We start from the raw sequence: 19363 nt of genomic DNA on the forward strand, positions 1-19363 counted from the left end.
GTTCCCTCTTGCTTACTTTGGAATCAAATAACAAGTTTTCTTCCACTCTGGACCATATCTTTCGAATATACATTTATATGCCAAGTAATAGGGTCAACACTCCTCACTCTGCGGTGGACTCTTGTTTCTGTCTTGAGTAACATCCCTCTGAATGCTGAGGGCATATCTTTTAATTTGGTAAAAATACAAACAATTGTGACTACAATGTGCATTAATATTAAATATAGTACAATCAAAACCAAATGTAGTATACAAATAAGGCCATATAATCCACATAGTAACTGGATTATAAAAATCACCAATACATATATTTGCATAATTGGAGAGAGAGAGGGGAAGATAAAGCAAAATAAAATGTACAGGTAATTATTTTATCTGCAACTTAACATGCATGAGAATACTTAGTAACCTGATTCCAGCCTGATAATGAAAAACATAAGAATATTAGAAGTGTCCTCACTGGGCAGACTATAGGTCCATCTAATCCATTTTCCTGTCCCGCATAGTGGCAGAGTAGATACTTAAGAGGATAAAAAGAGCATCTCCAGGATTTTCTGTACTCTGCCCCTTTCCCATTGTAACTTCCAGCATTCAGAGGTTTAGGAAGTTCTCATTTAAAGGTGGCACCAGTATATATGATATTCAATACTCCTTCCCCTTTCAACACTACATACCAATGTCTTTTCTATAACCAGTTCCTTTTACCCACCGTATATTTTCTCTTCTAATCTTAATCTTCTCTAGCTTTCCTAGTAATTCTCCATATAGCATTATATTAAATGCTTTACTGAAGTTCAGACAGATGAGATCTTCCACCTTTGCTTAGGAAATCTATTTACCTACTGAAGAAAGCTATATGGCTAATGTGGTCTGATCTACCTTTGGTAAACCTCTGTTGCATTTTATGCCATGTTCTACTGACCTTCATATCTTTAATTTTCTTTCCTTCAAAACATGTTTTAAAGCTTTTAAAGGCCAATCAGGACTTTCCCTCCTATTTCTTAAATAAAAGTATTATATTTACTATTCTCCAGTTGGATGGAAGCAGCCCTGATTCGATGGATTTATTAAAAATAGTTCCTACCAAACTTGCAAACTTTCAGATGTTACTTCCTTTACAACGCTGGGATAAAGTTTATTTGGTCCTACCAACTTGTGAATATAAAGATATTTTAGTTGTGCTTCTATTCCCATGCCTTCAATTCCCTATTATCCATTTTACCTTTGTTTCTATGGTTCTGTACCATCCTAAAGAAAACTGAGATAAAATATTTACCTTTTGTAACATGTATAGATTATCCTTAATCTCCACCCTATCCCTACTACATAGTGTCCCCACTTCTTCTCCTGTACTTTTTTGTTATTATTTAAAAGGCTGAAATGCCTTTTGCTATTTGTTTAAATATCTGTTGCAAGGTCTAACTTGGCTTGACTTTTGGCAATTCTAACTTTATCCTCATACTCTTAAAACAACACTTTCTTTCCTAGCTAGACCTTCTCCCCTTCCCCCTGCTTTAGTTATATCCTGTATGCTTAAATTCTTGACATCCTTTGTGATGTGGCTTGATATGGAGCCCCTTCCTACATTTTTTCCCACTTGTTTGGGACACAAATTCCAGTTTTAGTGCTTTAGACCTGAAGGAACACCTGGTAGATGACTTTTCTATTTTCCAAAGTTCATCAGTTTGAAATTGAGAACCTTACTTGGAGACCAGCTTTTGTTCATATTTCCATTTAATTTCATCTGAATCAACTCGTGGCCATTCAATCCAATGTTGTATTTTTATGGTCTGCCCTTCCAGGGTTGCCTTCGGTAGCTCATAATATCATTATATATCCAGAAAAGTCTAAATAGTAGCTCGTTTTGTTGGTTAAGAGATTTGCCAGCTATCGTATCCAAGAATATCTGTATCCTATTACTATTAGTAATGCTTATTTTCAGACCTATATTTCAGAAGTCAGTCATCCAGGCAACATTTATCCCTACAAGTAGTGTTGAGTAATCTCTATACACATCTCATCCTACCCCATGGCCTTATGGCAGACACCAAGAACTATCCTAGCAGGACACTTTTAGTATAGTCCCCTGAAGTGACTTTGACCTAAACCTAACCATATTTTATTCTCCCCATGGTATCTCTTCTCTTTTCTTTTCTCTCACAATCTTAGCATACAGGGTTCTTTCACTACCTTCACATGTATCTTTTCTGAGACGTACATATTTACTTCTCTCCTGTCTTCTTCCGGTTGGCTGATCTCCTATGGCGAGCTTTAAACTAGCATCGCCGGGGGAGGGGGCTGCAGGAAGATGAGGAGACACCACCTGAGCAAGACAGGTGACAAATGCAAGGAGTGCCCAGGTAAGAAACAGGGGTCCACACAGTCTCCCAAATCCAGGGGTGGTACAAGCAGATAGGCAGGGCCTTAAATGCCTATATACCCAATGCTCGTAGTATGGGGAATAAGCAGGAGGAACTTGCCCTCAGAATAGCCAGTTCAGACCCAGACATAATAGGGTTAACAGAAACTTGGTGGGATTCATCCCACAACTGGGCAGTTAGCATTAGGGGCTATAGGTTTTACAGGCGGGATAGAGAAGGAAGGAGAGGTGGGGGTGTGGCGCTCTATTTCAAGGAGCAGAACATATCCTCTGCCAGCAAGCTGAAGTGCTCTGGGTCAAGATACAAGGGGGCCATGGGGAGAGGGATTTAATGGTGGGGGTCTACTACAGATCACCCAACCAAGGGGAGGAGCTGGACCAGGAATTTTCGGGCCAGCTTGCAGAGGCACTTAAGGCCAGGGATGTAGTTGTCATGGGTGACTTCAATTATCCGGACATCTGCTGGGAGGAACAGTCAGCCAGGTCGGACCATTCCAGGAGGTTCCTGGCAGAGATACAGGACCTCCACTTAATTCAGGAGGTGCACAGTCCCACCAGAGGAAATGCCCTGTTGGACCTGGTCCTGGACACAGGCAATGACCAGGTAAGGGACCTCCAGGTCCTTTACCACCTGGCTGATAGCGATCATTGCTTGCTGGAGTTTACCATCCAGCACAGGGTGTCAAGGGCCAGCAGCAAGGCAGTAGCTCTAGACTTCAAGAGGGCCAACTTCAACGAGTTGAGGAGATTAGTGGGAGAGGTACTGGGGTTCTCAAGGGCAGGGGAACTCAGTGCCCAAGATGAGTGGTTGTTCCTGAAGGAGACGATACTCAGGGCCCAAGGGGTGACCATTCCAACAAGAAGTAAGGGGGGCAGGAGTGCCCAAAAGCCCCCCTGGCTCACCAAAGGCATCCAGGAATGCCTTATTGCCAAAAAGGCAGCATACACCCAGTAGAAGGGGGGGTACTATCTCCAAAGAGGAGTATACCTCCTCTGCTCAGGCCTGTAGGGGGGATGTCAGAAAAGCTAAGGTGGACACAGAGCTAGGACTAGCATCCAAAATCAAAGATAACCAAAAGTCCTTTTTCAATTATATAGGGAGGATGAAGAAAGCACCGGCAAATGTGGGGCCCCTGCAAGATCCTCTGAGCAATCTGGTGCTTGCACCAGAGGATAAAGCAGACCTCTTTAACCAATTCTTCACCTCTGTTTCTCTTGGGCAGGGACCAGGACTTTCCCACTGTGATGCAAGACGGACTTGGGGGGAATGCCTCCAGACCTCAGGTTGGGGAGGACCAAGTTAGAGAGCTTCTGGAGGGGCTGGACATGTTCAGATCAGTGGGTCCAGATGCTCTCCACCCCAGGGTGTTGAGGGAGCTAGCAGGGGTTATTGCAGGGCCCTTGGCATGGCTTTATGAGTGCTCGTGGTGCTCGGGCCAGGTGCCGGATGATTGGAAGGTAGCCAGCGTGGTCCCCATGTTTAAAAAAGGGAGGAAGGAGGACCCAGGCAACTACAGGCCAGTCAGTCTTACCTCAATCCTAGGGAAACTCTTTGAGAAGATCATCATGGAGCACATCTGTAATGGGCCGACCTCAGAGAAGATGCTCAAGGGCAACCAGCACGGTTTCATTAGGGGCAGGTCATGTCAGACCAACCTGATTGCCTTTTATGATCAGGTCACAAAAGCCTTGGATGCAGGTGCTGCCGTGGATGTAGTCTTTCTGGATTTCAGCAAGGCCTTTGACACAGTCTCCCACCCCAACCTCATTAAAAAATTGGGCGACTGTGGCATTGATGCCTACACAGTCAGATGGATTGCAGATTGGCTGAAGGGTCACACTCAGAGGGTGGTGGTGGATGGGTCATATTCAACCTGGGGAGAAGTGGGCAGCAGAATCCCCCAGGGCTCGGTCCTTGGGCCCACGCTGTTCAATCTCTTTATCAGCAATTTGGATGACGGGGTGAAAAGCACCCTGTTTAAATTTGCTGATGATATCAAAATTTGGGGTGAGATGAGCATGCTAGTAGGGAGAGAAAGGCTGCAGCAAGACTTTCATAGGTTGGAGGGGTGGGCTAGCAAAAACAGGATGCGCTTCAACACTGACAAGTGCAGGATGCTGCACTTGGGCAGCAGTAACCAGCAGCACACTTATAGGATGGGAAACTCCCTTCTTGAGAGCACGGAGGCAGAAAAGGATCTTGGAGTCATTACTGACTCCAAGATGAACATGGGCCGACAATGCGAGGTCAGAGTTGGAAGGGCTAACAGCACCTTGTCGTGCATCCACAGGTGCTTCTCTAGCAGGGACAAGGTGATCCTCCGCCTCTATGCAACACTGGTCAGACCACAGCTGGAGTACTGCAGCAGGGCAGACCCTACAATGAGAGACTGCGGGACCTGAACCTGTTCAGCCTTTACAAGAGAAGGCTGAGGGGGGGATCTAGTTGCCTGTTACAAAGTAGTCAGAGGACCAGCAGGCACTGGGGAAGTCCCTGTTCCTCCGAGCACTACCAGGAGTGACCAGGAATAATGGTCACAAGCTGGCAGAGGGTAGATTTAGGCTAGATATCAGGAAGCGCTACTTCACTGTCAGGGCAGCTAGAATCTGGAACTAACTTCCAAGAGAAGTGGTACTGGCTCCTACCCTGGGAGTCTTTAAGAGGAGGCTAGATGTACACCTTGCTGAAGCTGTTTTACCCCAGTACTCTTTCCTGCCATAGCAGGGGTTTGGACTCGATGATCTGCTCATGTCCCTTCCGACCCTACAAACTATGAAACTATTACTGACAATAGCTCATTCCCTAGCCCAGGGGTGGGCAAAATGAGGCCCGCAGGCCAGATGATGCCTGCCAGGCCATTCTACCCAGCCTGTGGGGCCCTTAAAAAATTTAGAAAATTAATATTTTTCTGCCCTGGTTGCCTGTCATGCAGCCCTTGATGGCTTGCCAAAACTCAGTAAGTGGCCCTCTGCCCAAAATAATCACCCAGCCCTGCCCTAGCTATATTAGGGACAATCCTTTCATTAACTGTATTACCCAACTACTTAATTTCTCTTTATCAACCATCTTTCCATTCACTGATATTACTTTACGCACTGGTGTATTCTCATTTTTCTGACTGCCCTCCTCCTGTGTGCTAAAACTTGTTGTGAATTTATACAAACGTCCCCCAAAGCCTTATCATTCTTACCAGTTTCAATCTTAAAAGGCTGTTTTCCCAGATATTCGGGTGGAGGTGGAGGGTATCCCCCAAGAAAAGCTATTTTTCAATGAGTGCATCACAATGTTAGAACATCCTAAAATTTCCCTATATCTTAGTTCTAATGCAGTCTGTCAACAGTTGTGATCTTCTACTCCTCCTCCCTCCTTTTCCATGGACCAGAAAAATTTTGCTGAAAACTGCCTGAGGTTCTTTGAGCATCTTCTGATCCAATCATCTTTGATCACTTCCACTGCAAATCTTGCAGTTTCATTTGTCCCAATATGAAGGATGATAAGTGTATTCTTTCCTACTCCCTTCAGGATACTTATCAACCTCAGGTCTGTATCTCATACCTTTACTCCTGGCTGGCAGTATGGCTTTCTATTATCTGGACTGACTCCTGTAATAGGCCTGGCAGTTGTTTTCAAGAAGGAAGTTCCAAATAGAAAGACCTACTTCTTTCAGATATTAGTGTGAATCTCTGGTTCTCTCCCTTCTGTTCTAAACATCTCTCTTCCTTCTTGCTCTTGCTTTCTCAGTCTCTATATCATACCTTTTCCTCCTCTGGAGCTGGTTGTTCTCCTTTCTTGTCACAGTCTTTTATTTATGCCTCTTTCTCCTTCTCTATCTCTGGTCTAGGAAACCTGTTTCTCAACTCTATTCTTCTTCCAATAACCAGTCTTTTCTTTTGCCCTGGGTTACTCTACAGGTCTAAGAAACTGTCCTCTGGGTCTAAGAATCGTTCTTCACTTGTGCGTGTGTATTCTCTTCTCTCCTCTCTGTTCTATGTCCTCAAGGCCAGGGATCCTGGTTTTCTCCAATTTTAAAAAAATCCCCAATTTTCAGTTAAGAAAAAGTAACCTCAAATTCACATTTTTCTGCAATTAAAATGAAACACCATTATATAATGGTGTTTCATTTAAATCACAGAAAATGTGGATTTGGGGTTACTATTTTTTTAACCAAAAATTGGGTTTTTTTAATTAGAGAAAACCAGGATCCCTACTCATGACCATATCTGAATTCCAGCATTAACTCTATTCCCATGAGCTCAATTAAGAAACACTTCATACATTTATAGCCAGTGTCCCCAGTCAAGTATAATGTCTATCCAGTTATCTTTACTTTCTTTGTTACTCTACAAGTCTCTTCCACCAATTCTTAAGTTTCTATCAACTTCGTGTCTTTGCCATGCATGCACCCTCACCCTCAAACTCCAAAGTCCAACACAGGAGCTCCAACAAAGGTCAATTACTCACTACTCTGTTCACTCTCTTTTCTGGATTGAGATGTCAATAAACCAAACATGTCAAGTGATGGAGACAGCTCTATATCTTTAAATCAAGGCTGAATGTTAACCACAAACAGGATATGGGATTTATAAAGGTGACTGCATAAATTCTGTGGCCTGTGTTATGCAAGAAATCAGACTAGGAGATCACTGGCCTTGCAGGTTATTAAAGTATTAGTGCTGTTAATATCCACATTGATTAGTGAACTTTAGGATACTTTTATCTCTGGAAAATTCACAGTGCTGTTCAGGGTTCCTTGCTAGATACATATTGCTAGAATCCCAGTGAGTTTATGCAATGTTTCTAGGTGACTCTACAGAAATCCTCTGCATTGCTGATAAATAACGGGTTACATACTGTGTACATGTGAGAAGCGTCTTGGCTGACAACAGTATATCGAGTACATTGTTTTGTATTTTATTAGCCCAGAGAAGGTCACCTTTGGTAGAGCAACCCTGATACCTGCAAGTTAAATTCAGTTTTACACAAAAAACACATATATGCCCATATCCACTCACGTTCATTATTAAGAGGGAGTGAGATGGCAGGGCCAATGACTCACCAAAATTTAATCAAATTCGTTTATATAGTTTGAAGCAGACCTGGAGGCATGTATATTTGCAGCAGCTGCCTCCCTCCAATGGGCCAATTTGCATATTTAAATTAGAGTCCACCATTTCATTAGCTTGTTCTAGCTTTTAGAGTGACTTTCCCTGAGAAGTTGCCAAGAGGGCTGAAAAGTACAGTTAAGGACATATTGGAGGTTAATTTGTTGCTGAAAAGCTTCAAAGAATATTCTATATAAATGCAGACAATTTAAATCCAAGAAAATCATTCAGTGATTGTACAGGACATGAGTACTTACCCCAGGGGTATTCAAATTAATATTTTCAAAATACAAAACATCTTAACATCATATAATATATGTTTAGCAAATTGTATCTCCAAAACATTCATTTTATTTTGATAAATGTTCAGTGCTATTGCTGAAATCTATGCCATTTTTGTACCTGTAAGTGATATGTTTGTGTTGCCACTTCTGTCCTGTTAATGCATAACGTTTCCGACGAATGTTAAATTTGGGGCTACCTCTTGTCTGGTCAGGCACACCACATCGAGGCCTCTTCATCCAGCTGCAAAAGTTAGTAGGACACAATTACAGGATCTTAAGAACGACATAAAAGCCAGAATACACATTACAACAAACTTCTCCAACTGACAGTACTGAAGACACCTTCTTAAAAGCTATATATTTTTTAAATGTTGTATTCACAGCAGTGATTTCAGACAGTGAGGTCATGTTATCAAAGAACTGTTAATGGTTTGTGGGACTAGAATAATATGAGGCACGAAGGCTGTGCCAGTGCTTTTCGGGCACAAATCTCCCCCCAGTCTTTTTTCTAATTTTCCCTTACTGCAGTCTCTGAACAAGGACTCATGGTACTCCTCTGCTGGTCAAGTTCTAAATCAGCATTTAGTCCCTTAGCAGTAATAACTTATTCTAACCCTTATGAGTTGACCAGCACCTAATGATAGGATTACTTATGGAAAGGAGGTTAAATATTTACAAGCAATTTTAGTCAAACCACTGGTTTTTAAACGACCACTTCTGAGTTCAAGTTCTTTTGTTTCCATCCTAGTATCTCTGCATTTGATCTTGTCCACAATCCTTTAATTACAGGGTTCAGTTCAAAGACACAAAAAGATTTTATTCCAAGACTCTGGGACTGTTAAAGTTATTATATTGCCAAGCTCCCCATTAAATATTTTTACTGTCCTAATGTACCTCTGAATAATGAAGAGCACCATCCCTAATCAGCAACTGTATTTTCTCCAAGGAGCTATCTAACTCAAGGATTCTGCCTGACATGTCTGAATGTGGTATCAACTTGAAAGGTCCTGATCAGCTTCTGCCATATTCCATCAGAATCCAACTAGCAAATGCCAATGTGAACTAAAAGAGAAATAAACACGAAGGCCATGTCCAGATGAGCACGGACGTGCAGTATGTGGCACCACAGACCCATCTGCAGCACCACACACTGCAAATGGATGTGAGGTGTTCCCCACACTGCTACCTTGTAGTAGGGGAGAAGGGGGAGGGTTGTGACCCCAGGAGATTCGGGAGTCAAAAAAACCCACAGCAAAAAAAAAAAGCAGAGTGGTGGGTGTACATGGCGGTAGTGCACGCTGACCAAAATCCGAGCCTGGTTAGCTGGAACCACACTCCAACTACTGCCCAGGCTCCTAGCTGCAGGAGTACTGCAGCTGCAGGTCCTGGAGGCCCCCAGGTAAGTCTGCTGGAGCCAGCACAGTTACTGGACCCAGCCCCTCGCCAGCAACACCATACCTCCCAGGGTAACCTGAGCATGCATGGCACAGATGTTCTCCAGGGACAAGTAGCAATGGCACTTGTCTGCGCTTGTCTGGACACAGCCAAAAGGATTTTTAAATCAAAGTATCATACAGTTGGAAGGAACCACAAGGATCATCTCATCCTACCCCATGCATAGCTGCAGAATTTGCTATTCCTTAAACCTTCCTAAATAGATGCCTAAGAGTATGCATATCAGAATCCAATCTCTTCTTGAAAACCTCTAATAAAGGATATTACACAACTTTCCCAGGCAGAAAAGAAAGAATGATAAGGAACGTTAAAGAAGTTGTGCTACTTCTGAGAAAGGTATTTCAAAGAATAACGTGCTTCAAATTCATAGGAATGGATTTGGGTGCACATAATTTTATTGAATCAATGTTTTTTCAGTTGAAAAATAAGGAGTTCTTCACCATGAGCAAGAGTGTTTGAGTCAAGCCTGAAGTGATTATGCAACAGAACCTTACACCTACAGAATAAATGTCCACTGCCACCACAATATAGTAAGATGACAACAAAATATTTATTTTCTAAGATGAAGACATTAATCATGTGACAAATTTGTGTACCATTTATTTAATTTCTATCATTCTAAATAATTAATGAAATGGATGTTTTAGTTTTATGTGCTGTTTTCCAACACCAAAATATTTACCATACCACTAAGAAAAAACTGTATTCTGATAAGCTGGGAGTACAGACATTTATTTCACTAAAGAATTATACAGCATTTCATAAACTAAACTGTACACTGGATGGATGCATAAATACATATGTACATTTTGCCCCTAATATGATTAGCTGAGGGGGAATTCATTTAGAATAGGATCCAATTAAAATTTAAATTATATTTACCACATACAGGATACATCTACATGAGCAATAAACTCTGGCGCAGTTCATGCTGGAGTCAATGGGTCCCAGGCACACTATATACACATGTGCACCCCGGCCAGCAGCAGTTAGAGCTGGGGAGAAGCAGCCCCATGCTGGCAGTAGACTCAAGGGGGCAGCCCCAGGCTTTGGGTGATGGCATTAGGTGACGCTGGGGCTGGCTGGAGCATGAGGATGCTACAGCGCGGGGGGCTGCCTGCCAGCTAGCCCCACAGTGAACACCCTTGTGCCCCATCCAACCCCAGTCACCATCTATATGTATGTTGAGGCAGTGTATATTACTCTGCCATAGGGCAGTAGAGTTAATGAATTTAATGTGCCCTAAAACGGGTGCACATATAGATGGTGATGCTTTACTGTGGAACTAATTAGTCAACTCCACGGGAAAGTGCACGTGTAGATGCAACCACAGCGGCAAAAACATACTTTCTTGTGTCCTACAGAAGCATAGTTAAATATAAGTAGGAGAGAAGATTCTTTAAAGTTCTCACAATGGAAATAGCACGCGTCACTATGAACTATTTTTATAGATATAATACGTGCTTCAGTGAAACCACTGAAATGTTAAATAAAACAGATCCTGTCTAACAAACGGCATTAGTATTATATATTTTCAGGCTTATACTCAAGGGCTTATATGTGCATTATAACTTTTAGGTCAAGTAATACCATGTAAACCATATACTACAGAAAAATTATGAAGAATAAAAATTAGAATATGGTGTCCCTCTTTCTAAAGCATCACACTAATTCCATATATCCATTTATATAGATATATAGGTACAGCCATGCACATCAGGTCATATATACACTTCAAACAAGAATAAAGAACAGGTTATTATGTAGGTGCCTAATATAAGTTCAAGTGACTGACCTTTAAACAGACAAGTTTAAACATTGTAGCTGTTACATTTACACTATATAGTAGATATGTTTTTATGTGTGTGTATGTGGGTTTAGATGGGGGAAGTGGGGATATGGAGGTATATATTGTGTCTTTTGTTTCTAGTGTATATAATGTCTGATACGGATATCTCCTGTCAGACCAAAACCTGTAGTCTTCAATCACAGGAGTACATCCATCAACAGTACAGCCTACTCACATCAGTAAGCGCTTTAAGACCAGATCAGTTGTTTCAAAGACTGTGATTGGTTATGTCTCCATTATGCAATATAAGACTAGGAATGTAGGAGCCAATTTTCAAATGTGGTTGCCTGAATCAGCAACCTGAAGAATAGGAACCTTCAGAAAAGGAACACATGCTTCATTTAGCTACCTAAATATAACCTGTAGACAATCAAGCTTGTTTTTTTTCAGTCAGAGTGTTTAAAAGCTGCCATACCAAAAGAATTAGAGACAAATTACTTTTTCTAGTAAAAAGCAAAACAAAACAAACAACAGTCCTGTTCCCACCCCCAACTACAGAGTCATGTCTGTGGCAGGAAATAGTTGATTACTATTAATGCTTTTGGAGGGATTACAAGGAAAGACACCTTCTTTCTGTAGTTTCTGCAGATACAGAATTTATAAGCCTGATTTTACCCCCATCTGTTAAAAAAAATCTTCAGATTTACATGTTCCCTATGCCTGTAAAATATTTAGCTTAGGCAAATAAAATTTCAGGGATATATTATTATTGCCAACTCCAGATTCATTCTAATAATAAAATAAACCCAGAGGGCAGGATTCACATTTTAATTACATGAATAGAAATAAAGGAGAACCCCATTCTTTCTCAATGAATCACCCTAGATTTGTGTCAGAGTAAATGAGATTATGAGAAATGAGTAAATTGCTTCAGATTTCAGTAAGTTTTTTAGGCACACTCTGTCATTAACACTTATTCTGACTGGATGTAAAATCAGCATGCAATTACCATGCATTTAAACTACAGGATATATTTACATTAGGTTAAGGAAAACACACACATTGCAGAAAGTAACATATAAGTAACAAAAGACAAGTTTTTCTCACCTTAAGGTGATATCACTACATCAAATGAAAGAAGCAAGGAATAAAGCAAAAACATAAAACTATTATATTTTGTTAGAACTGTACAAAAAAAAATCAGGGTCTAATACATATTCATAGATCATTTCAAACATTATTTTAAGGTTGCTAGCTAATTCAAGTGAATTAGGCCCATATGAAAAAATGCCCATTTTTAAATTAGTCAGCTTAACTGATGGAGATCTGTGTTGAATAACAGGGTTGGCTCACCTGGAAGATTTAAGGCCAGAAAAGGGTTGTAAATCTCCTAAACTGTAAATTTAAAAATTAATCTTCAAAGTTGTTATTGAAATGAGCTTGCAAGTTATGTTGAAGTTTCAGCATTCTGGTAGAAATCACTGTTAGCATCATAAAAGGTTTATGTTCAAGAGATGTATTTAGTACAAAAGACCAGACTAGCTGGTAGCCAACAGAGAACTGAATTTCAACATTATATCATCTTGCTTGAGCTATTTACAATCCCAGCACTTTTTAAATAATAATAAAAATTGATTCATAACATGCTTTTAAGAAAAGCTAATTACTTCTACAAACAGTTTTAAAAGTGGCATGAATTTGCCAAGTTACATAATGCTCAAATGCTTTTAAGTTGGAGCAGGCAAAGAATGGTTCACATAATACTACCACTGCTGCCTGTATGCTTAATTATAGAGGGTGGCTACCACCTCACAATCTCAGTGTAATCCAAATCAAACTGATGCCTTTGCACATCATAGTATGGACTTCTAGTGTGGAATGAATTTACAACTCATTTGTTTATTTTGATATGTTCCCTCCTGTGTTATAAGTAGAACTGGCAAAAAACCCCAACAACCCAAAACTTTCATTTCTGGTAAGCTTTAAAACAAGAAAATTACACAAAAATAAAAATGAACTTTCAATTACAAAAATATTTTTCAGATAGTTATATGGGGTGTGTTTTTTTTCCTTTAAAAATATTGATCATCTGGAAAAGGGAGGGTAGGTATGTATCTTACATAAGGTTCACATCTATCCTGCCTTCTCTTTCTGTCTCACTTCAGACTAATATGGTTGACTCTCTCTCTCATCTGATCATATTTTTGCTGAAATCAATTTTTCAGCCACCAATTCTTCTTTCAGTCCTATCAATGTAAATCTTAAAAAACACAATTGAAGTCCTTGTGGTTATACTAGTATAGACTCAGAGTAGACACAGATTTAATCCAGGGTATGCAATAGTATAAAGCCCTCTCAAATGCCATTGTTCAACCAGGGGCTTGAACAAATGTCTCCCACAATTCAGTACCATAATCATATTGGCTGTTAGATGATCTTTTCCTATACCCCTTTATTTTTTTCCAAAACAGGATAAAAAGGTTGTTTTTTCTTCTGAAGAGGAACAGAAACAGATTTTGAAATATATATTTTTAACCAAACCAGAATTCTTGTTTTCTGATCAGTCCTGATCACACATTCTCTCTCAGTTGTAAAGGCAATTCAAGGTCAAAAAGGGGATTTGAACATGAGTTGTCTTTAGATATATATTTTCAGAAAAAGAAAGATGAATTATTTGGAGAGTTGTTTTGAGAAGCAAAATCCATAGCTACTAAAACTAGAAGCTGTATAACTGGAGGGGAAAGTATGCAGGCTAGGATTAGATTCAGAACCAGAAACTCTATTAAAAATTTAAGGATCTCACTCAAAGGTTTTTAATTTTGTATTTTTCCTGACAGGATTCCTTTGGATTCTTCCATCACTAAGGCCATATTTTCTTCCAGGTAATCTCAAGAGTATCCCTTAGGCATTGCAATCCTTTTCATGGGGGTGGTGATTTAAAGTCCATGAGTCAATGGAAAGTGTTTCCACTGACTTCAGTGGTCCCTGGCTCAGAGCCAAAGGGAGGAGAGATGGATATGGATCTTCCCAGGGCCTATCAGTACTACTCCTTCTGTTACAGAGAGGTAGCCACTAGAGACTGATGTAAGATATTCCATTTTGCCTCAGTGACTGAATGCGTTTCATCTGCAATACTTCTAGTTCACTGCTAACCCAGGTAACAAGGTACAGAGTTCAAGCTTCAGCTCAGACAACCTGCATGCCCAATGATATGTGCTTTTCCCATTGAAACAACTGCTCTCCTCACTATTAAAATAAACTATTGAATTAGATTTCATAGTTTTAAAACGTATTGTTCCTTATCATTTCTGAGATTTAGACAGATTAATAATATCTAAGTAGCAAAGATCATCAGAAATTAGGTGGACATGTGTCTCATTTTGCTAGGGACACTCCAGGATTCTGTATAATGTTTTTAATTTCATTAAAAATGAAATGACTACTTTCATGAAAACAATATTATGTTATCAACAGGGATCTGGGATTTCCATTCACTGCAGAAAATGTGGTAAAACCTGAATTCTCTCATTTTAAGGAGTGCCCAGGAGGTGCTACTTCACTGTCAGGGCGACTAGGATCTGGAACCAACTTCCAAGAGAAGTGGTGCTGGCTCCTATCCTGGGGGTCTTTAAGAGGAGGCTAGACGAACACTTTGCTGGGGTCATTTGACCCCAGTACTTTTTCCTGCTATGGCAGGGGGTTGGACTTGATCTGCTCAGGTCCCTTCCAACCATGAAACTATGAAACCCAGATTTTCTCCTTTAAAGAAAAATATGGGAAATGGTGGGTTTTCCCTTGAAGGCTGGCAGAGTTCGGACTTGCAAGGGGTACATGGAGCAGGAACAGTGTCATCAGCACACATGCACATGGCCACCAGGCAGCCTGGAGAGAGCAGGTCTCGCAGGTAAGCTTGGCAGCAGTGGTGACAGCAGGCAGGCAGGGTGGTGGAATTGAGGCCCTCATCGTGAGGGAGGGAGCTGGGCAGGGCTGGGGCTGGGGTTGCTTCCTAGCTGGGGCCGTGCATAGGACTTGGGGCCTGGGGCCTCAATGCGTGGCCACAGGAGTCAGGGAGGGAGTGGAACAGTACTGAGTGCAGCTGATCTGCATGCCAGTGCAGGGGGCTGGCTCCCCGCTGCTGAGTGCACCCCAGGGGGTGGGTATGAGGGACACGTGCTCCCCAGATCTGCATGCAGGGTAGGGGTGTACTGGCCACTGCAGGCTCAGGCCAACCACCTTGCCTCCACAAGGCCTCTGCAGCCTAGTGGGCGGGACCCAGAGGAGCAGGGTAGAGTGGGGCAGGGCAGGGAAGCTTGTTACCCCTGCTTGGAGCCCCACGCTGCCATGGCAAAGCACCCCATGCCACCTGGCAGCAGCAGGGGCAGTGGCGTGGAGTTGTGTCTCTCACTGTGGGTGGGAAGTGAGGGGCACCAGCAGGGCCAGGGGGCTGTGGTTTGAGAGGAAGGAGGACCAGCACGGCTGGTGAGCAGAGGAGGTAGGGCTGTGGCTGGAGAGTGAGGGGCGCCAGCAGGGCTGTGGGTTGAGAATAAGGAGCAATGGTATGGACAGAACACTGCCAGATCAAGCCTGGTCAGTGCCACAAAGCAGTAGGTGGGGGACAGCTGCAGCTGGACCCACATCCTGGTGAGTGAGTAAAGGGGGCAGGCAGAGCTCTATTTTCCATGATCAAAAACCCCAAATCAAACAACAAAATGTATAGGTATTTAGAATTTATTTATTATACAGTGATTGAGGCAGTGGCAGACTTCCAAATTGCTTCAAAATTGTAAATATATCAATAAAATATTGTGTTCAACTGATACCTATATATATATTAGTGGTATTTCATTTTAATCATGGAAAAAAACATAGATTTGGGGGGTTTAATCCAGAGAATTTGCCATTTTTATCAGAATTTATTATTTTTAAAACAGAAAACCAGGATCCCTGGTTATCAAACATCACGTAACATTATTACATGCATTTATTTAGTAGCCTCTACACCTATACCTATAATTCTAAGTGCACCATCTTAACTAAGGTACACCCTATTTAATCAACATAGTTCTGGCAGAAATATATGCAATATGAAAAAAGAAATAAAGTAATACCTACTCTTTTTTTCAGCTTACTGGAGAAGGTAAAATTTTCAGATACATATTTTAAGAGTGTGGAAGTACAGAAAAGTAACCAATTTATAATAATCCCACTTCTATGCAAGGTTGACTGATCTTGGAAACATATGGAAGCCATAATGTAAAATATTATCAAAACTAAAAATTATCACTAGAATATTTTGTAACAATTTAACAACCTTGCCTTTTTCATGGCATTATAAGAATAATTCTTTCTACTCCCAGCCCCTAATTTCATCTATAAAACAGGTACAGCTCTTTTCAAACTTCCTGAGAAACCAGTTCCAAAGCACAACAAGGTATAAGTGGTGATATTAAGGGAGTAGTGAGCACCTCTAATATTTTGCATGCTAAAATATTCCTTTAGGGATATTTTGTTTCAGACAATAACAAAGTCCATCCCTAAGAGACTTCTGATGATGCTGTTGCTACATATTATTTCTTTGGTAATACTCCCAAAGTTGGTTCCTATTAGGCAACTATATTAACTTATTTTAATTGTTTGTCCTTTTTAAGATTAACTGGTAATCTCTTCTCAGTGTATGGGACATAGGCAGGTAAATCCCTGTGCAACAAGATGAGAACATACTGTGTTTCTATGAGGTTCCTACCACAGTTTTATTTTGTAAGCCGAGCATTTTCTTTTGGTTCCTAATCTTTATTACTAGGTTTATTAACTACCAAGGGATAAATCATAAATTGTCAAACACTTCTGGCCCAAAAAAGAACATGCTTCCTGTTCAGGATGAGATGGTTACAAATTCTGTAATACAGCAACAATCCAAAAGATAGCTCAGTGTGATTTCAGTGATGCTAAATGGATAACTGAAGACATGATCTGTCTGGCCCAACAAGTGTATTTTCTCAAGATAAATGCTTCTGTGCCAATAGGTTAATAGGTCAATTTCTACCCTTCATTTGGCTTGCATGAGACTACCTGAAGTCAGAAAAACTGCAAATGTATAAGCTAATGCAGGAAAGACCACAAGTAAACTAATTATGCTTTAGGGCAATATACCTGTGCTCTAATGGTGCATGTTTTTTGTACTTCTCTGTGTGGCTAAGCACACTGCTTCATTACCTGTCTCAAGGAAGTTGAACTCCCAAGAATAAAACAGAATACAAAATATAAGATTTGGATTATTATGATAGACAAGTTCCTTGAAAAAAAGGTAGCAACAAAGAGAGAGAGACAGAGAGAGAGACAGAAAGAGACAAAGACAGAGAGACAGAGACAGGCTCGCTGGTGTGCTACCTAGCATGGCCAGCTTCATTTACTGGAGGTTGAAATTTTTATGTACGTAGAAAATATCTTCCTTACAAACTGAAGCTCTTTATACATGCTGTCTGTCATCCAATAATGAGGAATGGTCATTGTGCCCTATCCCTGTCCTGTTTGCCACTTCTTATGCTCCCCTGGCTGCCAATTCATAACAGATTATTTTCTTTCTACTGAAATAAATGGCCTTTTCCAAAACCACCACTAATGTGGCTTTAAAAGCCTACTAGTAGCTGGTATAACAGCATTCTCTCCTCATGGATCAATCATTTTAGCTCTGTGAAGAACTCACACTCTAATTCCACCCTGCAGATTGAATCATAAATATACTTCTAAACCTGGATTTCTTACAAGGCACTTTCTGATTCTATTGCTATTGCTGTTGCCTGTGACAAGGTCCTCTAAATTCCTAGGTCCAGGGACATCTGACCAACACACCTCCCCCTAGGGCAGCTCTTAAAATGGTTTTCGTTATTGCTTTCCAGAGTAAAAATGCATGTGCTAGTGGAATAAAATGATTTTTTCCAATCCTTATTGAGAAGTTTAGGAAGACTCTTTCTTAAACTGTTAAGCAATTTAAAAAAGAAAATATTCATGGCAGCTATTTTACCAAGAAACAACCAGCAAAGCTGCCACTCAGAGAAGGGGGGCAGGAGAAAGAGGACTGAGGATGAGAGTGTAGGGGGAGAACAGAGGGAATTGTTTTAACAGAAAGCTTTCTGTTAATGTTGAAATAACAATGTTGATTCACTTCCTATGCAGCAACCAGTGGAAATGTTATCACAGTGTGCTATGAAGCAAATGTTATCACCTGTTATGAAGCAATAAAAATTCTTTAAGAGGGATTGTATTTTTTTTCTTAAATTCCAACAAAGAAAATGCAAGTAAGCATTTCAGACTGTTATTTGCAGACTTGTTTTCTAAATCACATGTTAATATTTATTACTTTATTTTGGCACATTTTACTTTAACATTGCTGTGAGCCACATATGTAGCATGGAAAAAAAAAAAGCATCCTAGATAGCCTGCTTTTACCAGTCTCCCCTATCTTCTCTTGCCTCTCAGTCACAGGTGCAGGAACAGAGCAGAGAGCTGTGCGGTCTCATGGAATGCAAGGTGTTCTGGGAAACTTAATCCAAGCAACTCGCAAGTTGCTAAATACAGATGGTCAAAAAGCCCAAGGTTGAATCGATTCACTCTTTGCAGGTTAGTCTAAGATACATAGATTGAATCATTAAGAAAGTGACCAGACATTCAGTTTTGATTTGGGAACTGCAACCACATGCCTGCAGTAACTCAGGTCAGAAGCTGGTGGGAGCTGCAGAACCCTTCCCTGCTTGGCTGAAGCAGACAGCTTGGGCCAAGGCTAGCCTACCGACACTGTGAAGGGGGAGTTGATGGGGAGGTACAAAAGCATCCTGGGATGTTGCGGGACTATGAATTAACTTGAATCTGGTGGGACAGAAGTTCAGTAAACTGATTGAACCTAAAATCAGTGAAGTCTGATACTACAGCCAACCAGATTTATCTTAAACCCATTTCAGCCATTTTGAAGCGGTTTATGTGCACTGAACTTCTGTTGTGTTATAGATTTGAACCAGTTTCCAGTCACTTATACTGGTTTATGTGTAATTTCTGTCCCTACGCATAGTTACCAGCTAGCTGGCAGGCAACAGTAATAGGAGAGGCAGCAGCAAGCTGGTGAGCACCTCTCCTCTCTTCCCTTATGTAGCAACCATAGCACATGCCCTACTCACCCATCCCATGGTCCATTACTCCTTTATGTCTTTGAATATGAATTTCCACTATGTTACTGTGCAGTGTTGTGCTGTATCTACTGATATAATGTTCCACATGGTAGTAGTTCTGCAGTAGTAAAATCACATACCGCAGAACCTAAATGATTTAAGCATGTGGAATGAATTTAAATCTATCATATGC

The 19363-nt window shown here is 40.9% G+C and overlaps 1 protein-coding gene across 1 annotated transcript in view; it reads right to left on the reverse strand.

Moving 5' to 3' along the window:
• MMP16 (matrix metallopeptidase 16) overlaps positions 1-19363 on the reverse strand; it is a 294816-nt gene that overhangs the window by 125114 nt on the left and 150339 nt on the right. Inside the window, exon 3 of the mRNA XM_090040277.1 lies at positions 7886-8008. Coding sequence (XP_089896403.1) covers positions 7886-8008 — 123 coding nt within the window. The remainder of the gene's footprint in view (positions 1-7885; positions 8009-19363) is intronic.

Source organism: Crocodylus siamensis, chromosome 3 (genome assembly GCF_052110815.1).
Source record: "Crocodylus siamensis isolate JL-2025a chromosome 3, ASM5211081v1, whole genome shotgun sequence".
NCBI classification, from domain to species: domain Eukaryota; kingdom Metazoa; phylum Chordata; order Crocodylia; family Crocodylidae; genus Crocodylus; species Crocodylus siamensis.